Source organism: Camelus bactrianus, chromosome 15, assembly GCF_048773025.1.
Source record: "Camelus bactrianus isolate YW-2024 breed Bactrian camel chromosome 15, ASM4877302v1, whole genome shotgun sequence".
NCBI classification, from domain to species: domain Eukaryota; kingdom Metazoa; phylum Chordata; class Mammalia; order Artiodactyla; family Camelidae; genus Camelus; species Camelus bactrianus.
The window spans coordinates 40,770,225-40,785,326 of record NC_133553.1 but is presented as its reverse complement, the minus strand read 5'-3'; the positions used below and the strand labels follow the sequence as shown (position 1 = coordinate 40,785,326).

General features: G+C 31.0%; 1 protein-coding gene across 4 annotated transcripts in view; it reads left to right on the top strand.

The window, feature by feature from the left end:
• MAP4K3 (mitogen-activated protein kinase kinase kinase kinase 3) overlaps positions 1-15,102 on the top strand; it is a 155,582-nt gene that overhangs the window by 116,267 nt on the left and 24,213 nt on the right. For all 4 annotated transcript variants that reach the window (XR_012511878.1, XM_074378754.1, XM_074378755.1 and 1 more), the window contains 7 exons: positions 1,540-1,598; positions 6,990-7,028; positions 7,270-7,323; positions 8,744-8,786; positions 10,200-10,359; positions 11,249-11,361; positions 14,295-14,336. Coding sequence is in view for 3 of the 4 variants with exons in the window: in XM_074378754.1 (XP_074234855.1) it covers positions 1,540-1,598; positions 6,990-7,028; positions 7,270-7,323; positions 8,744-8,786; positions 10,200-10,359; positions 11,249-11,361; positions 14,295-14,336 (510 nt within the window). In the remaining variant the exon portion in view is untranslated. The remainder of the gene's footprint in view (positions 1-1,539; positions 1,599-6,989; positions 7,029-7,269; positions 7,324-8,743; positions 8,787-10,199; positions 10,360-11,248; positions 11,362-14,294; positions 14,337-15,102) is intronic.

Genomic DNA, 15,102 nt, shown 5'->3' with positions numbered 1-15,102 from the left:
TTATGTGATACCTTGTGACAGTTCACTATTCTTTTTTGTTTATGATGTATTATCTTTTCTGTCACTGGTAAGAACATTTATTATTATGCATGGAAGAACACAATTATTAAAGAAGACAAAATGTGAGCCTTGTCAAAACCAGGCATTTGACTTTTATTTTCATCAGATATTTTTTTGACAGGTCTTGAGGTATTTAAATTTTTAAGTGCTTTTCACTTAAAAGTGATGCATTTCTTAGACGTCTCATATTGCTAGGCTTAGTACTTTTGTGATCTAGAATTATCTGTATGTATGTTAATAAAGCTGAAGTGTTAGTTACCAATTTACAGTAAAATAAACAAATGGCATTTGAGCAAGCATTTATTTAGGGCCTAGTTAGTATGTGTCAGGCATGATGCCAGACACTAGGGAAGAAAGATGGATTTAATAATTTTCCTTTGTTTCAGGAGCTCACAGCCTAGCTACCATTTTTATAGACTTATAAATTAATTAATTAAAGGGCAGCATAAGTGCTAGAGAAGTGTGTGTTAAATGCTGCGCAGACATGGAGAAGGTTGCAGCTATCCTCCTGGACAGTCTTGGAAGGCTGCTCCAAGGAGGTGACCTCGCATTAAGTCCTCATCGTGCATCTGACAATGACTTGTAAAATTAGAAAGCACTTTAAGTATACGATATTCTAATGAAAATAAAATTCATGTAAAATGTTGAATATTCCCCATTTAATGTTAAAACAGTACTTGAAATACAGTGGCTTAAAAGGGGGAGAAAAGGAGAATTCACTCTGTACTTTCCATGGTTGTTGGAAAGCATTTTTTCTCTAAAAAGGCATTTGAGTCAAGCACATACATTGTTAGTTCCTTTAAATTTCAATTCTTAACTCTACAACCTTCAGCATTCATTGGAAATGTTTAAATATTTGAAGAAATGTCTTAATAATATTCATTTAAAGTTTTGCTGCTTAACTCTTTAAAAAATCATTAAAAGTCCTTCAGTGCAATTTATAATCTTATGCAAGTTCACATTTACAATTTACTTTAAAAGAGCACCCTGTTTCATATCTTTAAAAAATTATTATTACTGCATGAAATAGTAGAAATATGTGAATATGTATATATACATAATTATTAACAATCTCATGTACAAAGTTAAACCAAGATTTTTGTTGCTTGTTCTCTTCTGTAATCATTTTTGTTTCATTATCGCTTGAGAATAAATACCTCATTTGAGCTTTTTTCTTTCTAAAAATTGATTTTTTACAAATGTTAATTACAGAAGCAATAACGATAAATGAACCTTGCATATACTATTCAAACAAATTCCCAGAAAAATATCGAACTTAAATAATAAATTATATAAATCAGGGCTATGAACTTCAGTCTATTTTATTATTGGAAATGTCACCATGCCTTCTTTTTAAGAACATACAGCAATACAGATTTATTTGAAGTCTGGGTTTCTCTTTTTAAAAACAGTGAATATTAGTGTATCATGATTTGTGATATACCACTATTTGCTAAATATTTTGTTTTGTACTATTAGGATCTACAACTAGAATATGGACAAGGGCACCAAAGTAGTTACTTTTTAGGAGCAAACAAGTAAGTAAAATTCTTTTAAAATTAAATTTAAACTCAAGAATAATTAAATTGACTTAAAATATATTATATACTAATCATATTTTAAATATTTATAGTAGTAAATTATATTAGTCTGTTAGATATATTTGTAATATTTTTTTTTATTGAGATATAGTCTATCGTATGTTTTTAACTTTTTTTCACTACTACCTTACTAATCATCTCATTAATTGTCATAATGGGGACAGTCACCTTAAATTTTTATATCAAGCTACTTTATGGACCTTACTTGTTAGACAAAACTAAGTACATTCCAACTAAAGATGAGTTTATGTTTCAGCAACTTACTTCTTTTATTTGCAAAGCTGATCAGTTTATTCCTTACAGAACTTGCTTTGGTACGTCTCTCAGATGTGTTGGCCTCTGTAAACAGCTGGAAATGTTCACACTGTTTAGAAATCTTTATCTTTTTAGTTCTTAAGAGTCTTTTAAAAAGTAGGTAACAGCTAAGTATCATTTATTTCATGCAAGAAATAAACCCAACAGTTATTCAAGGTCTGCTCTACACCAGGCAGTGTCTGGGTGGTACAGCACAGGGGTGAAAAGGCACCTTATAAGGCATAACAATTTAAGTTATTAATAGGCCTGAATTAGGAAGATACGGAGACAGGACTCCACTATTCCCCATGCAGTCTCATTTCCTGAGTTCATGGACAAATTATCATAATAAAACCTAATTTATAAGGAAATACTTAAATTGCCAAAATCTCCTAGCAATCTAGTTTTTATTTTAATAATCAGAACTCCCTAAAATTTTAAAATACAATTTCAGTTACATTAGTGAGTTGAGACATATATATATATACCCATATTTTAAGTTAAGCACTTGAGAAATGGTAAATAAAGACAAGTAGCTCAGATTTAGAGATAATAATGCAAAAATCATGTCTCTCCCTTTTTATAAACTAAATAATGTTTAATTTAAATACACCTAAAACCTAGAGAAGGCTTTGAGTGACAGAAATGCATTAATTTTGATTTAAGCTGAACTTTAGTTAAACACTATGAAGTGTTTTGTTTTTATTACCCTTGCTTATGTTTCCTAAAATGGAAAGTAAGTCTAAAATTTCCTTGGTAGAAAAATGAAATATTATCTAAATAGTAACTACTTGCTATTTATAGTTTGTCCTAATTTGTTGATGGACAACAAAGGAAAATTTATCTTATAATGAGTTAGCAAATAAAAAATTCTGAAGTGTTTTTTTTATGTTATTTTGTCTGAATTTGAGGTCATTGGTTTTATGGACCTTGTTAGCAATTTTCGGTGTATTTTAAGAGAATGGATAATTTAGAAAAATATTTCGTTTGCCTTTTTTGGTTTATCTTAAATATATTTATATATTCTTGCAAAAATACCCCCCAAATGGCCTATCACTAAATGCTTTTCCAGATTCCTTTGTTCCCATTGTCTGAATTTTTATTGTTAGGCATTTTCATAGTATATAGTTACTTTGGCTAGGTGAAATGTTAATAATTTGCCCAACCTTCATTTTTTGATTAATTGGATCCCTGCTTAAGGAACTGTATTCTATATAATGAATCACTGGCAAGGTAGGTTGGCCAAAAGCTTGACCTTTGGCTGTGTTTCATGTACAGGTATATACATACATGTGACATGAGCATGGATGTAGCACTTCTCTTACTGTACTGATATACGTCTGCTTTATTCTTGTGATTAGGCAGTGTTTTAAAACTCACAGGATTTCCTGCTTTCTCCATAGGTGATCAGGCAGACAAATTTCCATTTATGGGTTTCTACCTATTCCAGACCACTCAAGAACTATCTAAAATAGTTTTGTTTTTTTTTTTTAAATAGAATGCATATATATTTTGACTTACTAGGCTGTTTTCTTTTCTTTTGAATTGTTATAATTGGGATCAACTTTTCAGACCATTTAAAGTTGACAAAATATTATTTTTAAAAGAAAACTAAATTGTTTCTGATTTTGTTTTTAATGTAGAGCAAAAGTTCTAAAAATAATTTTCTAAAGACTTAAGTTATAGTGAAAAGAAATTCCTAGCATAATTAAATGTGGTGGTAGTAAATGCCAGATCCAGAGTCAGAACTGTCTCTTCCTATAAGCTGTGCAATTTTGAGAAATTTACCTCAATTATCTCTAATAAATGGGGATTATAATAGTACCTGCCTTATAAGATGCCAAGGGTGAAATGGAATAACCATTATAAACCATTTTGCACATTTAGGGTTTACTGAATGTTTATTCGTTGCCCTTATTTGTAGTATTTACTCAATAAATAAACATTGATCATAATAACAAGTGAGTATGAGTGAATAAAACTGCTTTTTGGTTTTAAAGAAATAGAGAAGTTTTTTATTTTGTTTTTTCAAATATAATCAGGCAGTACTTATAGGTTGTAAAAGGCTGATTATAAAAAAACTAAGTCAGGTAATTTGGAAAGATTTTAGTAACCAGCAGCACAGATTTTTTAGTTAATTCAAACATGCTAGATATTTTGTAGGTGGTTTTTCACTTCTCTCCCTATTATTTTCTTCACTTTATCAGTTAAATCTATGATCTTCATTTGCACATTGTTCCATTTTTAACCTTTTCATCCAAATTTCCTAATCATTTTAGATTGACTTAGTAATTCAGTATCTGAGGGCATCATTTTTGCTTTGCTCATTACTTTCTCAAAATTTCATAATAGAAGAATCCAAGTGTACTAGTGAATAGTGATATTGTTTATTGTATAGCATTCAGTCTTGATGGTTAAATTAGTATCATATTTTTCGCATTGCTCTTAAGATACAGTATTTAGTATAAATGGACCTTTAAGCAAATTTAGCTGTGTTTCATTTTCTCTTTTATAAAGGCTGAAAAGCAAATCATATTTCCTGCCTTTCATTAAGACTTCGTGAATTCTGTAACTTTATAAGTAAATATCTTAACACATAGTAGGAAATTTAGAAGTAAATGAATTTAAAAGAGATTTTTAAAAAGTGGAATGCCATATAAGTCCAATTAAATACAGTAAACTGAAAATAAACTACATTTTAAATTCCCCTTTTAATTATTTTCAAATCCTAATATTCTCTACTGGAAAGAGAAATGGCTCAAAAAATATCATTATATGCTTTAAAAAAAGGTTTTTTCCACATCTAAGATGATATGAAAGCCCACTGTACAGTTCAGAGATACTATGTTTAACTTGATAAAAATAGTTTAAAGCAGTGCTTCTTAAATTTTTAGTCTCAGGATCCCTTTTCATTTTTAAAAATTGAGAACTCCAGTGAGCTTTTGTTTATATGGGTTATAAATATTAATATTTATAGTATTAGAAATTTAAGTGGAAAACTTTTCAAAATATTTATTGATTTATTTAAAATAGAAGTATACTCATTACATGTCGTCATAAATATCTTGTATGTAGTAAGAAATTCCTCATTATTAAGGACCAATTCAAATGCCACCTCTTAATGGTACCTTCCATGTAACACCACTTAGTTCTTCTCTTGAGACTTAGAAGCAGCAAATAATTGCAATAAGAGGCTTTATAAGTGTCAACATAGTACAGCAAACTTTTTGTTGAGGCCCACTAATAACATTTTTTTATGAAGAACAGCTACTTTTTTTTCTGAAAAAAAAATTAGCAAGAAAAGTGGCATCATTTTATATTTTTTGCAAATTTCCTTAATGTTTAGCTTAGTAGAAGACAGCTGGATTCTCCTGTCTGCTGCTAATCTGTTGTGATACCATGTATCTTAGTAGTCTCCAGAAAACTCCCAAGTTTCATTCTCCGTGAATGAATAGTGCTTTAGTATTATGAAAAGAGTTTTGACCTTGCAGATCCCTTACAGGAGCCTAAGGGACCCCCAGGGTCCCTGAGCCGCACTTTGAGAATTGCTAGTTTGAAGAAGTGTTGCTTAGTTGATAATAATAAAGGAAACACTAATTGAGTACTTAATACCTTCTGAGTTACTACTCAGAGCACTTGTCTGTATTATTTCGTTGTATCTTCAGATAGAGACTTTGACATAGGTACTGTTGTAATTCTCATTTTAAAGATAGGGATACTGAGCTTACAGTGGCAGAGGCGGGATTCAGATTCCAGCTGTCTTTGCTTCACAACCTGTGGCCATTTTGCTATACTGCCTCTGAAGACCTGCCTTCCTAGAGCTAGCCCTTGCGGAGCTTTGTGAATAGATAATGCATTTCACTGAAGTACCTCAATTTTTTATCTGCAAAATAAGATTTGCAATTATTTTATGGTTCTTCTATGTCACTTACCACACCAGATTTGAAACTTTGTTTTTTTTAATACTTAGATTGTTATTAAGCAAACCTAATTAACATATTTGATGGCTAAAATCTAGTCTATTAATTGTTCATACCAACTAACCACACCTTTCAGTTTCTCTGGTTTTATGTTTTGATAATTCTAAGGCAGTTTTTACCACTATATATCGGAGAGGAAAATGATTAAAAGATAGTACCTTACAACTTCTGAGGAGAGTACATTTTCTGCTGATTCACTTTTACCACAGTAATCTATATAGTAACCATACTTCTCTGTATCTCATTAGCTTTAAGAAGGCTATTGAGTTTTTATGCTCAAAGAGTATAATAAAGGAAGTATGCTGCATAAACTTGCAGTGAAAAGAAGTAAGGGAACTTCAGGAATGCCATGAGTTCTCTCTTACATTCCTGGATATCAAAGTTTTATAAATTGCTCCTAATGATAAAATCCTCGCACCTGGTCTGATACAGGCTTAGTCTCCCAAAAGTGTAAATGTGTTTGCCAGTACACCCCTGGAGAACAGATACCTCAGGTAAGTGAGTGTCTTCTGTGAAAGCAAAGTGCTACTACATTCATGTATTCACATCACATGCATGCATGCTTTTGCAGAGATCCAACATGTTGAGTTTCATTGTAGGATTGCCTGAGAGCATGATGTTTTTTAAAGTGTGTCGCCTTCCTTATCTTAAGAAAAAGAAAATATAATTTCAGGTGTCAGGTAAAATTTTCCAGGTAAAATTTGAATCCTGGAAACCCCTGACAATGACCCTGCAATTATTGTTTTGTCAGTCCTATTGTGACATTTCATGGTGGGTTGTCCTTTGTTTGAATTGGTATTTTTCAGTAAACATTAGGATTTTTTGTTCATTTAAAATACATGTATAAAGACATTAGCAACAGAAAATAGAGATATCTCATTAATTGTAATTTGATGTTTTATGGTATAAAGGTGATCATTATAGCACATTTCTTGTAGTAAATAGTAAAAAAGCAATTTAAAATTTTATAGGTAAGATTAAAGTGATAAAAAATGTATTTGGGTTTTTTTTGCTTGTTTATTCACATTATTTTTAATTTTTATTTTTCTCTAAGGAGTCTTCTGAAGTCTGTTGAAGAAGAATTACATCAGCGGTAATTTTAATTTTAATTAAGCGTAAAATACTTCATGTCAGATGAGTAGAGTCTGTTTGCCCTCTTCTCTGTCATGTAGCCTAAGATTGTTTTGTTGTTATTTTAATACTGTGAATCCTGTAAAGATGTAGAAATAAAATTCTGTCCTGCAGCAGCCTTCCTGCATTTTGTAAAATTTCTTCTTGAGCTATTTTGGTAAAGTCCATTTAGTAACAAGGGAATTATCCTTCTTTATCTGTAGAGGGCATGTGGCACATTTAGAAGATGATGAAGGGGATGATGATGAGTCTAAACAGTAAGTTCTGTTTCCATTTTTGGTAAAAGAAAAGATATTTGACCTGGTTTATTAGTAAATCTGACAGCTTAATACTGAAGTAATTTTAGTATCGTTACTAATATAACATCATGGGTTGTACCACAGTTTTCTTTTCTCTGTTCTGGTTGTATTAATTGACTCAGGCATCCTTAACAAAATACCATAGACTGGTGGCTTAAACAACAGAATTTATTTCTCACAGTTCTGGAGCTGGGAAGTTCATACCTTCTGGCTGTGCCCTCACATGGTGTTTTGTTAGTGTGCGCGCGCGCACACACGCACGCACGCACGCACGCACGCACGCAGAGAGAGAGCGTGCGATCTCTTCCTCTTCTTATAAAGCCACCAATTCTGTTGGAGCAGCTCCCTACCCAAAGGACCTCATTTAACCTTAATTACCTCCTAGAAGCCCTACGTCCAAATACAAACACATTATGGGTTAGAGCTTCAACATAGGAATTTTGAGTGGACACAATTCAGTCCATAGCACTAGTTGATAACAGAAAACTTTGAAAAATATTAACAAAGACAGTAAACATACCTTGTAGTTTAATGTTATAAATTAGTCATTAGTAGCTGCTGTAATTATTACCTCAACCACAGTCTTACTATATGGTTGTTTAAATTTCATCTGATATGTTTCAAATAAACATACTTTGCATATGAATGTATTTTTAAGGGGGCAATATTTTCACTTATGTAAGTATTGATATTTAGTCCTTTTCTTTTTTTGTTTTTTTAAAGACAGATACATATTCATGGTAGAGTGACAAGAGCCCCTGACAAGCAGTTGGTTTTCCTTTTTACCTCTGTGACCTTGAATCAGGTCACTTAACCTCCCTGGGCCTCGATTTCTTCATCTGAGAGTTTATGCTCAATAATCTTTTAATGTTTAGTAGTTGTAAAACTCTGATCCTGGGTTGTAATGAATCTTAACTTCAATCAAATAAATGCTGCCGAGAATTTCATAGAGCATGTATATTGCTTTCGATGAGCTTCATCAGAGATATTCCGTATCTAACAAGAGTAAAAATGAAGCTTCCATTGTGATATATTTTTATATCATTTTGCTGTTTTTCCTTAAGGCAGTTGTTGCTTATGTTTTTATATGAATTACCTTTCAGTTGATATAAATTGGAATTGTAGTTATCTTTTCCAGTTTTAATTACTATATAATATTTGAAACCAAGAAGGCACATCTACTCAGTTACTTCTGAATAATACTTCATCCAACATAACTTGAACATTTCACAAAATACTTTGTAAAACACTCATAACCTTAGAAAAAGAAACTTGTTTATGCAAATTTTTCTTCGACAGCTTTGAAAAATTGATCATTTTAGTAATGATTTGTTTGTAAAATGAGAAGTTCTGACTCTAAGCTTTTATGTCTTTACAGTTCAACCATGAAAGCAAAAGTTCCACCTCCTTTGCCACCAAAGGTAGGCAGGCTTGTTCTCCAGTTTGAATTGCATATGTGTGTGATTGTTCTGCCACTGTAATACTATATTAGTACTTATGCTCTGGCCTGTTTTCACTTGGGATCCACAAAGAAAAATCATGAAGAAGTTACTAACCATGATATAAGTAAATGGTTGTGATTATTTTTGTTTGTCTTTTTTAAATTATCCAACTTGTTATTTAGTGTTTATTCTAAATAATAAGTTCTAGAAATCTGTACGTGAAAATGATTAAATTAATGGATTGCTATTTCATTTGGGATAAACTCACATTTTTTAAATAAGTTTTTTCCTCAAAATCTACAATCTACTAGTAACTGATTTCTTGAGAATAGGTAAAGAATAGTGATTTATCATCACAGATATTTAATTTCCAGAAGATTCTTTTAAATTAAAAATACAAAATAAAGGACAGTCATTTTCAAGATTTTTTTTTAGCAACAAAATCCTTTTGTCAAACAAAGAAGCATCATAAAATAATAATCCCAACTGATGGGATTTTTTTAAATAAAATTAGTTAATATAGGTATGATAATTTAAATTTATTTTCTAAGTTCATTTGCATAGCAAATTTTAATTATAAAGTGAACTTTTATAAAATGAGCTATTCGAGGGTTTGAAATTTTGTAAATGAGAATTGGAGTCCAATCTTGATATCCATTGTATTACTATATTTTGTTTTCATTTTATACTTTCTTAAATCATGATACACAGAGGTACATAATACTGTTTTTACTTTATTTAGTTTAACACTAGCAGAAATATAGAGATCTGAATTTCAAAGAGATAAATTCTGAGCAGTCTTCCTAATAAAGAACACATTATAAGGTTTTATAAATTCTCCAAACCTTCAGCTGACTGGAGGTTTTCCCAATGTCTGCACAGAAAGTTTCTCAGGTGTCCTGCATTGCTGTGTTAGTATTCTCTCATTTGATAAAATCTTAATTAGCATCTTCTCCTACTCCCAGTCTGAAATTTTATGCATTAGCATAAAAGACATTGAGTCATCTAAAAGAGACAGTTAAGATTAGCCTTGTAAAGAGGTGAACTTTGATTAGCCTGAATGTTTAAAATAAAAAGAGACTCATTTAAATTGGAGATCAGAAAGAGCAGAATATTTTTATTTAGCATATCAAGTGGATAGGCTTGTGAGGAGTTAATAAAAAGAGACCTTTTTTTTCTGAGAAAACTTACCTAGTGTACATTTTCAGGATATAACGATCATCTGAATCAGATAGTTGAATAACCTTTGAAACTCAGCTGATAAACACAGTTTGAAAGCCTCTGATATGTGATAATATTTACTTCAGGAAGAATATTTAATATTTTTAATGTTTAATGAAACATGAATAATTTCCTGTTTAATCATTGGTCTCCTTTTCTGTATTATTTCAGCCTAAGTCCATATTCATACCACAGGAACCTCATTCTGCTGAGGATGATAGTCAAGGAACAATCAAGAGATGTCCCACATCAGAGAGCCCAGCAAAACCATCCCAAGTTCCACCGAGGCCACCACCTCCCAGGTTACCTCCACAGAAGCCTGCTGCTTTAGGTAATGGGGGAAGCAGGGGTGAATGAAGAATGTTACCAGGTTTTCATAACATGTGGGAAAATGGGGGGAAATCCTTCTTTAAGAGATTATTTGAAATTCCTTTGAGGAGGAGAGAAGAAAGAGGCAGTAGCTCTGGAGGTATTCTCTACTTTTGGGGTCATGGTTTGAAGTGTTTTTATGACAGGATTACCTATGCCCTAGTCTGGGATATTTTGCCCCTTGCTTCTCATTTCATATCTAGCCTTCCCTATTTTGGAGAATTGTTTATGTCCAATTCATCGTTTATTTAAAGTGTTGCAACGAAAGAAACAAAACTCTGAATAAACAAGGAAAATGTATTTTGGTTCTCAGTTACTTCTGTTTTAGAAAAAAAAAAAGAGAGTACCTTGTCTAACTCCTTTATTTTATTTCATTTAATTGTTTTTAGAAAAATGATTGTCAATATTTTCTAAGTATTTGCCTCCAAATTAATACTGGAAGGTGCTGTTATAATACTGTAAAGTTTCTTTTGTGCATTGCAAAAGAAGCAATTAAAAAAAGAGCAGCTAATATTTCTTGAATAACAGACTATAAATTGCCCCTTTCCTGAAAATAGTTATGTATTCAGTATTTTTTTTCTTTTGAACACAAATATATGTACTTAGAACTTAGATACAACCTTAATTTTAATTTCCCTGTATGAAAGAAATAGAGATAAAAGTAGAAGAATCTGTGTATATGTGTATATATATATATGACTTGTAACAGTACTGAATATTCTGATTGTGTGATCCCAGATGAAGACTGGAACTGTCTTAAAATATTTTTGTTTCCTACTTGATAATTTTCTGAATGAAATTTTTGTGAAAATTAATCCTTTTTTAATATATTTAAACATATCTTATTGAAGGAAATGGGGTGAGCTCCTTCCAGTTAAATGGTGAACGAGATGGTTCATTATATCAACAACAGAATGAACATAGAGGCACAAACCTTTCAAGGAAAGAAAAGAAAGATGTACCAGTAGGTATTTATATTTGTAAGCTCTTCTTATATTTGTTTCTTTTTTCACAACTAAAATAGTTTTGTAATTACAATTAGTGGAACTATATCAGTTGTATATTTTACAATTAGTATATTTGTACTTTAGTATATTAATTATAATGATAATAGATTGTTTAAATCTTGAAAAAATTGACTTTGTTGTGGTAAACTTGAAGGCTTTCTGCTGTTCAAATTATTTAGGCCAATTTATGATAGCGTATTATAAAATGTGACCTTCTGCATATAGGTAAACACTTAGTATTCTTGTGATTGTTGAGAAAATATTATACTCAGTGATGAGAATTGATTCTTACAGATTCTTTTTATAGTCTCAAGAACTTATGGGAAGAAGGACATAGGCAAATAAGGAAAATAGCTTCTACCTCAGGACAAATTTCTGTTTCACACTTTATGATATTACTACTCTTACTCAAAGAAAATAGCTAACAAAGAAGAAAATTTGATTATTTTCTAGTAGATATAAGGTATCACTTCAGGAGAGATGAAATTAGCCTTAGCAGCTGTTCCTGTTACAAATGTTGGATAACTGTTGCTATGACATAACTACTGCAATGTAAATAGAATTTTATCAAGGAGATTAAAAATTTTTCACATTTGTAAAGAATTTACTCTTGATCATCAGAAGATGTTTGTCCATCATCACAGAACTTAAAACAACAAAAAAGTCCTTTGTTATTCCTATACATATTTATAGGACATTTAATATGTTTGTGTGCATATAGCTGCAGTTTTGTGCAGTAAGCACATTGCTACAAGCTTTTGTACTGTATCTGTTCAACTGTTTTATAAGATTTCACTGTGGAGTATGACACTGTTTTTTATAATTCAGTTAAGTAAATTTGACTGGGGTTATCCATTGTAATCTGTGAAACTTAGGACGTTTTTAATAAAAGTATGAAATGTCCTTCACGAATAGGTTTTATGAAGTCTGTCCAACAGAGTAGTGCCTTTTTGCTTTCATCAATGTAAGTTTTAGCAGCCCTGCTAATGTAGTAGCACAAAAATGCAGTTCTATGACTCTAACACAGTATAAGAACCCTGGAGAGATGAATACATTTTTTAAATTTATTCATTTTCAATTCATTTTTTCTATTACCTTATTTTACTAGGATAAGGAATAGAAGTTAAATTAACAGTCTATAATTCTGAAATAAATATGTCACGACTGTATCAAAGGATAAACAGTATCTATGGTATATGGAAACATGATTATAGTTTGTACAGCTTCTTGAAATTATTTACAGCTAATTCTGTCAGTACTTAAGTTAAACATGACAGTTATTAAAATTAAATCCAGAATTAAAAAAAGATATTTTGCTAAAATAGATGATTTATGATAATTTAAGGACATCAATATAAAAATAAGTACAGATTATTTGCAAAATAGGAAAAAATTATCAGAAATTGATGGCAGTATTAGTCTGTATATCCTCATAAACATATCTATAAAGTAAAGTTTCAGTCTTTAGAATGTCTAAAAGTTACTCATGTAAGTAATACTACCCAGAATATCTCATTTGTATCATGTATATGACATCAGTTAACAGTGGCTTTTAAATTTTTGTCTCATTTAAATAATTGATTTATAGTCGATTGAGAAATACAATTATAACATCATTCTTATAATGATGGTATTAAGATAATCTCAAAAGAAATCAAGGTTTTTTCATAAATTTATGTTTAAAGTATAATCTCTTCCAAGGAGAGTCTTTCTCCAGAGACAAATCATGTACCCCAGGAAATGTAGCCACTTAGAAAAATATCTGGTACTCTTGAGAATATTGCAGATGAGCAAAAATGTGCTGTTTTTGCTCTCCTTAAACTATCAGTATACTGTGACCAATGATTCATACATTTGAATTCATCAAAATTTAAAACTTCAATTGACAAAACACTCTGTAAACAAAGTAAAGATCATCTGCAGACTAGGAGAAGGCATTTGTAATATATATAACAAAAAGTATTCAATTAGATTATATAAAGAGCTCCAACAAATACAGTTAAAAAACTCAGTTAAAAAAAGATGGGAAATGAATTCATAGAGGAGGGAAGAGGGAATAGAGTTAGCCAATAAATGTTTTTTTAAAAACACTCTCAAGCTTCCTAGCAATCAGAAGCGTGCAGATTAACAAGAAACACAGGAGAAAACATATTTCACTAATCAGTTTGATACCATTATGTGTCTGTGAGACTATAAGGAACCAGGACTCTCATACATTGCTGGCGGGTGTTATGTGAAATGGGCACTTTGAAAGGCAATTTGACAGTCAGTATCCACTAAATTGTAAAAGGTACAGACCCCATGTTCCACTGGTTTCACTTCTCATGGTCTCTAAAAAAACCATTCACACATTGTGTAATAAGGTATGTACAAGGGTGATCATTTCTCCAATGTTGTTACAGTAAAAAAAATTGAAAATAATCTGAATATCCAATAACAACTAAGGAATAGCTAAATAAAGTCATACTGTGCTGCAGTTAAAACAAATGAATCAATGTGCTCATATAAAACACTGTCCAAGACCCAGTGTTGAGACAAACAAGTTGATAAAAGTGAGTGTTTCTGTTCAAAAACACACAAAAACAATATTTCTGTGGGATCATATATATAAACATGCAAAAAGGTCTGGAAGGATACACAAATACATGAGTACATATAATTGCCTAGAGAAATGTTTGAAAGGGTACGTAGTAAACCACTGGGGGTGGGGGGCAGGTACTAGGAATAGGTGAACTGTAGAAGGACTATAGGGAACTTCAGCTTTATCTGTAATGTTCTGTTTGACAAAAAAGAATGTATTCATGTATTTTATTCCAATACATGTGGTTGAAATACAGTATTGATATACCAAACAACAAGAAGTATAATCATGCATTTGTTCTTTTTCTAGAAGCCTATTAGTAATGGCCTACCCCCAACACCTAAAGTGCATGTAAGTACAAATATCAAATAGGTTAAGTTTTCAAACTAAATACAACAGCAGATAATTGCTTAAATGTGTACCTTTGGTTGGGTTTTTTGGGTTTTTTGTTTTTTTTTTTCACCTGATTGAAAGAACCATTATTATTGAAAAAAAATCTGGACGATTGCTAATTTAAATATTAATTGATTATATCTGGAAAAAAGCTTTTCAAAAGGAAATTATGATAAATTATGTATTTTAAAGCTACTTTATTTGAAAATTTGTTAATATTTTCTTTGCCCATACTTTTGAAGCAGCGTAAAAAAGGCACGGGTATAATAGGAAGTACAAAATGTAGATATGACACATTTTTCTCTTACGTGTTTTCAATCATTAAAAGCATAGAATTTTAGAACTAGAGGAGCATCTAGCCCAAACTCTGTTTTGCCCATGCATAAAACTGAGACCCAAAGATCTTAGTCACCAAGATCACAAAACTTCACCTAGTTCTAACCAGACCTAGAACTGGAACTTAAATGTGTCCTATATTATAGTCCTTGTAGGTTTTTTTAGAAATAAATACATACCATGATGTCTTTTTTAGAATTAAAATTACATTAATGCACCATAATTTTTGGTTAGTATGGATAGAGCAACATTTTTGCTGATCTAAATCTATAATCTTAAAACCTTATGTAACATTAGTGTCCATAGTTTTCCTAGTTCTTTCAATTCTACTTTTTAACCTTCTTACCTTTTAACTCTACTTTTTAATTAGTATAAAGATCTAAATTAA